Source organism: Melospiza georgiana, chromosome 1, assembly GCF_028018845.1.
Source record: "Melospiza georgiana isolate bMelGeo1 chromosome 1, bMelGeo1.pri, whole genome shotgun sequence".
NCBI lineage: Eukaryota > Metazoa > Chordata > Aves > Passeriformes > Passerellidae > Melospiza > Melospiza georgiana.
In genome coordinates, this window is record NC_080430.1 from 85694555 (window position 1) to 85705042 (window position 10488).

Sequence of the window (10488 nt, forward strand, 5' to 3'; positions counted from 1 at the left end):
TTTCCCCAATAGGAGGAAAAGCTCTTTAGAGAAACTGAAAACGAAGCACAGACAGCAGAGCTGTCAGCTCTGCCACACGGACAAAGGAATCCAAAGGAAGTATTTCCATTTATTTTCCTTTCAGGGCAGCTGTGCTCAGTCAGTGGGCAAGGACAGGTTGTGTGAATAAAAGGCTGTGCATTCTTTCATGCCTTAGGTAAGAATGCCAAATGCAAGCTAGCCAAGAATTTTACCATTGATGCATGAGGACTTTTTAAGGAGCAGTGGAACCCAGGAGGCGCTGGACATGGGATTTCTCCTTGCTGACCACTAGAGCCCAGAACTCTTGGAGTCAGGCATCTTCCACCCGAATTTGATGGATCCAGCTGCTGCTGCTGCTGCTCCTGCCTGGGGGTGCAGCCAGGAGCGAGGTGAGCCCCCAGCCCAAACCAGTGGACACAAAACCACACACACACACACAGAGCCAAGGACAGAGAGTGGGCATGTACTGGAATATGAATCCCAATATTACCAGTTAGATTGTGCCTGGGCCAGTCTGACCCTCGCTGCTGGGCCAAAGGCAGCAACTGCGGTGCATCACCCCAGAGACACCTTGGCTTGCTGGTGGTTGCAGCTGGGCACTGAACAAGTCCAGGCTTGTAAGGGACCCCGTTACCTCAGGAGGGATAGCTTCAGGCGATGGTGAAGAGAAAAAGGAGAGGATTCTGCTGGAGGGTTTAATGTCCAGAGGTTTATTCCATGGTTACAGAGGTCTGAACGTGAGCAACTGCTCCAACAGAATCCAGACCGCATGGTCTGATCACCTTTTAAGCTCAGGGACAGGGGGAGGGGAGGTACAGGTGAGCCACCAACCAGGTGAGAGGGGCAGGGTCTCAGGGGAAGATGACACCCAGACAGGCCAATGACCTCTGGGCATAGGGGCATCCTTTGAACTTGACCAACCACACGACGCCTTGCTGGAATGTTAAGCCTGATTGACAGGACTCACTCAGCATGGGGGCAAGGGGGAAAGGAGAGAGGTACAGGCACACCTGGGGGGATGACCTGGAAGGCCAAAATGGGACATTGCAGCACACCACAACAGGCATGTCCTTCCCAGCACACACACACACAGAGCCAAGGACAGAGAGTGGGCATGTCCTTCTCAGCACACACACACACAAATGCACTCCCACAAACACCCACAGCCCCACCCTGTCCCTCAGCTCCAGCCCCAAGCACCGAGGTCACCAGTGTGTGACACAAGCCCCACACTCTCCAGTTTCACCAGGACACCTCACTCACAGAGCCTTCAGACACTGTCACAGGATTTAACTTTATCAAATACCCATGCCCAGACCCTGAGCCCCCTTGTCCTGCCTCTGGGGGCTCTTTCCACATCCTGCTCTCCCTCCTTGCCAGCTTGTCCAGCCCTTGGTTTGGCAGTGAGTTTTGGATGCCTACAGCACCTGGTTGCCCACACTGGCTACCCCACAGCTGGGCCAGATCCTACAGCCCCTGTGACCCACGGCCTCTCCTCCACCTGCAGGTGTCCAGACCTGCCAATAAAACACACCCACACATGCTGATGCAGCACAGAAAGTAAGGTCAAGCAGAAAATCATCAAAAAAAGTTTTTAATGAGAAGCTGGGATTGACTGCAGTAATGAGCCTTGGCTGTCAGACAACTCTCAAGAGACCTCCCTCTTCTGTCCTCCCTTCCATTTTTCCATGTAAGTCCACATCCATCTCCATCCTCTCCTCCCAAACAAAGCACCTCTAATTATTCTTCCCTATCCAGTTTTGCCATGCTCCTACCCAAAATCAGCATTTCTACTATTACTTGAATTCCTTACTGACACAGCATGGTGGACCTTGCAAGATTTTCCCAAAATTCCTTTCAATTCCTTTATTTTTGAGGTTTGATAACCTTCCCCTTAAACATCAGTGAAATTTGTTTCCATCTCTCCCAGCAATCTGTAAATGCTGTCATGCCACTGCTGTTCAGCAATTTCTCGTATCATGAGCTGCAGTTCCTCGTGGACTTTTCAGCTGGCAAAGCCTCAGCCAGAGCCTGGACATGTGCCTGCATAACATGAGGAGGTTTAATTCCAGGACAGAAGCAAACCAAAGTGCAGATGCACTGAATTGCCACAGGTTTGATGCGTGGCAGTGCTGAAATCCTACCCTGCTCCAGTGGAACAGCTGTGGTGCAGCTCATCTGCCGCAGCCAAAGGTCTGGTTCCAGGTTTCATAGAGCTCCAGGTCCTTGGGGGACACGCTGGGCCGCACCGTCCTCAGGGCGCTCTCGAAGTCCAGGAAGGAGATGGGCCGCACCTGCTCCGGCGTGATGGTGGCAATGTCCATGGACTGCAGGCTGCGGATGGGGCCCAGGGAAGCCTCCCGACAGAGCTGGGTCATGTCTGCCCCAGAAAACCCATCAGTCTTCTGGACTATGAGCTTGATTTCCTCCTCATTCAGAGAGCAGTGCTCCTGTGCCATCAGCCGGGTGACAATCTGCTTCCTGGCGGAGCCTTCGGGCAGAGGGATGTACAGTCTCTTCACCAGTCGCCTCCGGGCCGCCTCATCGATTTCCTGGGGCCGATTTGTCGCTCCAACCACCAGGATCCGATCTTCAGAGGAGGTCGTTGCCCCATCCAACTGCACCAGAAACTCGGTTTTTATTCTCCTGGAGGACTCGTGCTCGCCCTCTCCGCGCTGGGACAGCAGGGAGTCGATCTCGTCGATGAAGATGACGGCGGGCTGCTGGCAGCGCGCCACGGCGAACAGCGCGCGCACCATCTTCTCCCCCTCGCCCACCCACTTGGACGTCAGGGAGGAGGCGCTGATGCTGAAAAAAGTTGCTCCAGACTGGCATGCGATGCACTTGCCTATGAGGGTCTTGCCAGTGCCGGGGGGGCCAAAGAGCAGGATTCCTTTGGGAGGACCACGCAAGCCGGTGAAGATGTCTGGTCTCAGCATGGGCCACACCACAATTTCCTTGATGGTGGCTTTGGCAAACTCCACTCCAGCAATGTCATCCCAGCCGACCGGAGGCCCGTGGTCCATGATCTCGTGCATGATGAGTTCAACCATTTTTGGTTCTATGTTTTTCAGCCGTTCATCCACAGGCAGCAATGGGTCTGTTGATTCCCCTACATGAGGCTTACACTGTGCTACTCCGTTCTCACTTCCATCTGGTTTCGGAACTGGAGGCACAAACTTGCCGAACGGACCCCGAGACCTGCCTGCACCCAGGGATTTTTTTACTCCTCCGTATGATGAGACTGGTGCACGCTGGTTTTGAGATTTCTTTTGCTGATCCATCCACAGCTGTTCCTTTGCAGTTTTAAACCCGGGAGCACTGCTCTCTTCATTTCTGTTTCTCTGCCCTGAAAAACCATTAGTTTCTGTAGAAATGGAGGCCTGACATGGAGCAAGGCTAGGAACAGCTGTGCTGCCTTCATCAGCCAGACCATAGAATGCTTTTCTTTTCCCAGAATTTGCAGACCAGGCAGGTACAGCTGACTGGTTGAAAAGAGGCGAATTTTGTCCATCATAACAGTTACCTGGCATTTTAAGAGAACTACTATTAGTGGCTTCTTTACTTCCAAAGAGCGGAGTTGCCTGGAAACCTGGAAGAACCTGTTTGCTTGAGGAGGCTGAAGCAGCAGGAAGTGTGTCTGAAGTTCTGGTCACAGGAGGCACACCGCTTTGAAGGGACCTGGAAGATGAGGGATGCCCAAGGACATCTGGTCCCTGACTGGCACATTTTGCTGAGGCAGCAGTGAGCTCAGCCTCCCCGGCACTGCCGAAGCCATGGAGTTTGGGAAGAGCTGGAGCAGCGGGGGCGCTGACCCCTTTATCAGCTCGCACACGGGCATCTGTCGGTGCCATCTGAGAGCTCTGGAAAATTTTGCCAGCCCGCATCCTCTCTCGCACACACTTCAATTCAAACACGTTCTCTGTTGTCAAGGCAGATTGCCACTTGTCACTGTCACTTTGCTGACACTTTGCCAGAGTCAGGATGTTTTCCGCATAGTTGTTCAAGCCGGTCTCCGCGTTGCCAGAGTCGACAATGGCAGAGTATTTCTCTGCATAGCTCCTGAACAGGCTGGCAGCACAGGCCTGGGAGATCTCGGAGCTCGCCCACGCATACTGAATGCGCAGCACCTTGGCACGGTACCCGTCTGCCTTCTGCCCCGGGGTGCAGGTGCCAGAGGTGACAGCAAAGGAACTTTCCTGCCACTCACTCAGGTGCACTGCGCTGGCCGTGGGGGCCTCCATGGCTGAACTGGAACAGACAGAACATTCCTGCAGTCACAAAATGCCATTTCACACCAGCTGCTTCCCCCCTTGCCTAAACACTCACACAGGAAAACCTACATTATTTTAACTGTGAGAAACAGAGCAGGAGGTCTTGCAAGCTACTTAGCCAGTCTGGGCACTTTAATCTTTTCAAAAAGCAACCAGCTTTGTGGTGCAAAGGCATTTAGACTGGGGTTCTCTTTTCTTCCTTGTCCAAAGAAAAGAAAAAAGTGGGGGGAAAAGAAAAAAGAGAGAGTTTGCTTCTAACCAGAGGTCTCCTGGGGAGGTAAGTAGGCTGCAAAGAATGGTAACAGATGGCCAAGCAAAAACTGGCCTTGTTAAATGAAATCACCAGTGCTTTCATTCTTACTTGACAGAGTATGGCACAGTGCAGCAGAGGACAGAGGATACTCCACTGTCAGAATGATTTCATTTATTACAGTGATGGTAATAAAAATTAACCAATTAAGCTAGTAAGTAAAATTGTGTGCAGTGTCTCTGAGGGGAGATAAAAATGGAATGAATAATCCTGAATGGAGCAAAGACTTCATATTAAGAAAATATTAAGATTACTAGAAAATGTTCAAAACTGTTTCTTATATTTAGAAGGTACTAAAATGTCCTCATTTTAAACTTTAGAGGAGAAAAGGTCTTGCATGTTTAAAGCAATCCTTGTTTCTCAGCTTCAGAAAGTGGAATTTACACTCCTTTAGTGTAGGGCTTTTTTTAAGAAATAGGGAAAATGACATTTGGCCCAGGAGGAGTATTTCATTTGACTTGAAATGATTTGCTCACATTTATGATGTACTTTCTTTCCCTGCGAAGTATTGTGTCCATACCTCCAACAGAAGGTGAGTCAAGCTGCAACGCTCTGGATCAGCTACAGACTGCATAGGAGTGCAGAGGAAGGTACAGGTGCCATGTTCGTGCAAGGCTGGGGACACAGAACTGAAGGGATCCAGGCTATGTGGGGCTGTCCTCCCTAATTATTTGCAAAACATCCCATTAGACAACAGAGAGCACATTATGTTTATTGCCCAAATGCTTATATGGTTACACACACGATATATAATGAGAATGTAGGTCATTTTGGTTTGAATATTTTTTTTACTACAGCCCAAATTTGTAGAGCTGTTTAGAAAAGTCAAAATACATTTTACCTGCAAATCTGGCACCTCTACAAGCAAATCCAATTAAAACAAACAAAAACAAAACCACTTAAGTAAGACTTTCTCTCTGAAAAGTTACTGCCGACTTTTGCACCAGGAGAAGTGTAACATGCACTTAGAAAATCTGATACTAACTCACATCATCATCATCCGTCCATAGCTGAGTGACAGATGAACAGGAGATGAAAGGCTGCAGCCTTTTACTTCTTTTCTCTAAAAGGCTTTCACTGTGCACATAATTTTTTTGCAACTGTTCAATCAAAAATATTTTAAGTGACATAAAAGCATAAATTTGGGAAAAGTTTAATAGCAGTATTTGCCCCCATGAAATACTTCCATAATTCAGAGCACAACATCTCAAGTTCACCACCACTTTCTTAAGGACTCAGTGGTCACCTTCATAGCACTGAGGGAAGGCCATAACAAGTGAACAGTGGTGACCAGGTTGAAATTGCAGTTTGATTATTCTCAGAATCACAGAATGGGGAAGGTTGGAAGAGATCACAGTGGTCAAATCTCCATGCTCATGCAGGGTCATCCCAGCACACATGGCACAGCCTTGTGTCCAGCCTGTTCCTGAATATCTCCAGTGAGGGAGACTCCACAGCCTCTCCGGGCAACCTGTTCCAGTGTGATCGCTCCCCACAGCAAAGAAGTTATTCCCCATATCCAGGTGGAACTTCCTATGCCTCAGTTTCTGCCCACTGCCTCTTGTCCTATTGCTCGGCACCCCCAAGAAGAGCCTGGATGCGCCCTCTGGGCACCCAGCCTTTAGTTATTCATATACATCGTACACACCGTCTGGCATCGTTCTCTCCCCCTGGTCTAACCCATATTAGCTGTCCTCACAGCCTCACAACTTCTCTCCAAGAGAGCCACACGCACACACGCTCAGCCAGGACGGGGATATCGTGCCCCGTGTGCCCGCCTGGAGCCGGGGGTGTATCCAAGCACGGCCACCCATGGATCTGGCACTCGGCTGCGCGCTCGCCTCAGCGCGGAGGGGCGGGAGCTGCTGCCGCCGCCGCCACAGGAGCACGCCCACACGGGGCCCGGGGAAACACGGCCAGGTACGCGAGCACATCCCCCGCCCTTCAGTGCCCTCAGGCCGGCAATCCAGCCGGGAAGCTGCCCGGCCATGGCTGAGCCCTCGCCTACCCTACCCTCAGCTCAGGAGCCCTGGCCGGCTCGGCGGCAGGGGGTGCCCCCTCACGGCACGGGAAGCGGAGGCCACAGCCCCGAGAGGGTCCCGCCGCTCGCTCCTCTCCCGTCCCTGCTCCCTTCCCGTGTCCCCTTCAGTCCCGGCCCTGCCGCTCCCGCTCCCGCTCCCCGCACCCACCGGCCACCGCCGCCGCCGCCAACCGCGCGCGCCCGCTCCGCGCCCGGCCCGCCCCGCCCAGCCCGCCAATCGGGTAACAGCGCGCCGGAAGACGCAACCAATCAGAGGTCGGGAGGCCGGGCCGAGTGGGAGAAGGGCGGGTTTTCCGCGCTGACGTCACACACAGCACTGAGAGGGACGGCGCGCGGCAGGGCGAACGCTCCCTATTGGCTGCGCCTGAGGAGCGCACCGGCCAATGGGCGCGGGGTCCGTGCCTTGGAAGGCGGGGCTGGACCCGCGCCAAGCGCGGCGCGTGAGGGGCGCGCGCCTGCTCTGAGGGGACGGGCGGGACCCTTCGCGTGATGGCCCCCGGATCCCTCCTGTCGCGTCCGCGTGTTCCCTTCTGGATCCCTCCCATCCCCTCCGCGCGTTCCTGCCCGAATCCCTCCTGTCGCATCCGCGTGTTTCCTCCCGGATCCCTCCCATCCCCTCCGCGCGTTCCTTTCCGGCTCCGTCCCACGTCTCCCACTGAAGTCCCGCCGGCTCCCCCGGTGCCGGTGTCTCGGCTCCCGCGCCTTGCCAGCCCTGCTCACACCCTTCTGAAAATCCTTTCTGGTCAGGGCTTGGTTCCTCAGTGAAGGTCAGAGCGGCCGAGAAGGGAGAGGCTGGAGAATGTAACAGGTTCTGTCACGTGTATTGCCTCTCCAGGCCATTTTCAGTGGCAGTAGAAAATGGGAACGTGGAGATGTGCAATTTCTGTGGGTCAGACGAGGCCTTTCCCTTCAGTTCGGTGATAAGGAGTAGAATTGCTGTGGGTTTTCCTGTGTCAAACTCGACTTTGGCTGCCCAAAACAGCAGCGCACCCCATCAGCATTCCCCAGCTGCCGCTGTTTGTTCTCTCCCGGCAGTCGAAGACCCTCTGGATGCCCTTTGCTGGGCTCACAGGCGGCCGGGCCAGTGGCATCCCGGGCTGTGTCCCTGGCAGCAGCCCTCCCTGCAGGACGGGCTCCACAGGAGGTGGGTTCCATGAATGTGGCCCAAGCACAGAGCCCTAACCCTGGTGGCGACTTCGCAGCCAGTGATGGGTACCTGGCCCTTAGGCACACGAGCACTTGGCCTCCGGGGCCACCTATTTCACCTCCACCCCTGTGGCACCGCTGCAGGACCACCACAGCCACCACGGCAGTGACGCTTTCTAGCACTCCTGAAATTCACAACCGGTGCTGCACAGCCCTTTTTGGGAGAACAGCTCTGACAAGGACAAGATGAATGACACTCTGTTACACAGGGCAAAAGATGGTGCTCCACGTGGAAGTATCCCATGAACTGAATGTGGTGGTGGAGTCCCCATGTGGCTCACACCAACCCACGTTCAAATTAGCACACCAACCTACATGCAAATGAGCACTCTAAGCTGCAATACCTCTGGTATTAACAGGAACGATTCTGTGTGGGTGAACATTTTATTTCCCGTGAGGAACCTTTCCTGCAGTTACTGTCAGGTTTTTGTTACACATCAGGCTTGTTATGCCATCAGTGCAGACAGCACATTGAAGTGTCTGTGCTGGTGTGCAAGCTATCATCTCAGACCCAGCTGGGCTAACATTTAAATAGCATGTGATGCTGCTGCCATCAGATTTCTCCCAAGGCATGCCTGATATCCCTGGGATTGCACAGAGGCAGGGAGCACAGCAGCCTTGGGGACTGCAGCCAGGCAGGACTGATGTCATGGGCCCCTTCCCTGTCCTACTGGATGTCACTGGAACTACAAACCAAAGCTGAAGCTGGGCAGGTGGCTCCAGTGGCAGATCCAGCTGGAGCACTGTGCAGAACTTGGCAGAAGGGTCAGCACTGGCTCTTCTGGATATGGCCAAGTATTTTTCAGACTCCTGTTGCTGAGGAGGAAACTTCCTGCAGGAAAATTTGCCAACTCCCATTTGCAAAGTAATTTGAAGGACACATTGAAAAAAGTCCTTGGTGGTGAAAATCAGGACACTGACTTCATTAGAGTGGGGAAGTTGGGCCTCTTACAGCGCATCTGGCATCAAAGAGACGAGAAAAGCTTAGTTAAGTACAAAGAGACAATAGCTTTAGTTTTGTTTTGGTTTATTTATATTGCCAATTAAAACCTATATGTGTGTTCAGGAGGTTTTGGGTACAGATTGTAAAGGGAGTCAACAGCTCACAAATCATAATTAGAGCATTAGACTTCTGATTATTTTCCACTTAGAACATACAAACTCTACATATGCTCTACAGATATTATCCATTGATGGTTATTTAACCTGCCCTCACCAACCATCCTGGTCTTTAGGATCCTCAGTTTTATTTCTCATTTGCTTCTGTCTTTGAGCAATTCAAATTTTACATCTCAAGGTTAAGACTGCTGTTGTAAGGCAACTTCAATGTGATTACTACTCATCACATATGGTGATGAGTAGTACTTCAACAACAAAACAGCCATGAGCAGAATCTTGTATGTAAATGCAAGAAAAAATAAAAAATTTAATAATTATAATGCAGTTCAGAGTATAATATATTACCAATACTTTCATAAATACATACATTTTCATTATTTCACCATCAGTAATAAAATATAATCTGTCATTAAGAATGTAAGGACTGTACTCTGCTAGTTTAAAAAAAATAAATTGAGGTTCCTGAAAGTAAAAGTCAGGTTTTTCCCTCCTTCTCTAATAGCTGCAGTCTTCCTGGAGATGTGGATATTCTACCAAAGTACAGTTCTGGGATTTTCTAATTAACTTTTAATATCAAACAGTATTCATCACAGGCACAGGATATATTAGCTTTTGCACACAAGGCACAATAAATCTGGGTTAACATTAACTATTCATAAATACAGTGTTTCTCACTTACAGACACGTTGCAAAGCTACAGAACAGAAACAGCAGTTATGATCTTCTTTAAAATGTTCCTTCTCGAGTTGATTACACAGGCCATATTTCCTTTTCAGATGACCTAATGTTAATAGTCTAAGAAGGAGTTATCACATGGAGAGAAGAAGGTATGAGAGACTGAATACCATGAAGGCCTTCACTGGTTACATATTTGGATCATTCTAGAATTTCAGAAAAACCAGAACCTGAACTTGAGGTTTTGGTACTGGGCTAGAGAGGGGGAAATGTAATTCCAAGGGTCTCATCACTGCTGTTTATCAGACAGATTTACTAATGTCACTTCTTAAAAAAAAAAAAAACCAAAAATTAACTTTTACTCCATCTTTATTTTAAATTAGCCTTTATCTTTAATTCTTTGCCAACAGGAGTTTCAGTGTCTGGAAAACAGCCACTTCTAAAACTGATCTCTAGATACTGAAAAATTTAATTGAATGTCAGTTTTGGCAGTATTTTCCCACAAATGTCTAAAGGGATCTGTGCCTAATTCTGGGCTGTTGGGGACATTTCACCTCTCCTAGGTTTGGGTGTGCATCCTGCCTGCATCCCAGTTTTACAGCAGTTTGAGGCTCACACAGGCATCATTCATCTCTGCTGTGGTTTCCATGGAGCAGATTTCCAGCAGAATCTTCTTATGTTCAGTTTAGGGGCGCCTTACGTTAGGCCTTTCTTTTCTAACACTTATTAGTCAGATTTTTAATTTCAATTATAGTCACCTAAGCCCAGAGCAACTCCATTTCATTTCAGTGGAATTATCCTGGATTTACTCTGTGATCCAAATCTGATCTCTCTTTTCTTTT

General features: G+C 50.3%; 1 protein-coding gene across 1 annotated transcript; it reads right to left on the reverse strand.

Annotated features, from left to right (window-relative positions):
• Positions 1 to 1632: 1632 nt before the first annotated feature.
• Positions 1633 to 5254, reverse strand: FIGNL1 (fidgetin like 1). Its single transcript, XM_058030672.1, has 2 exons — positions 5126 to 5254; positions 1633 to 4272 (listed from the first exon to the last, which is right to left on the reverse strand). The coding sequence occupies exon 2, from the start codon at positions 4263 to 4265 to the stop codon at positions 2196 to 2198; it is 2070 nt and encodes a 689-aa protein (XP_057886655.1). The 5' UTR covers positions 4266 to 4272; positions 5126 to 5254; the 3' UTR covers positions 1633 to 2195.
• Positions 5255 to 10488: the final 5234 nt, after the last annotated feature.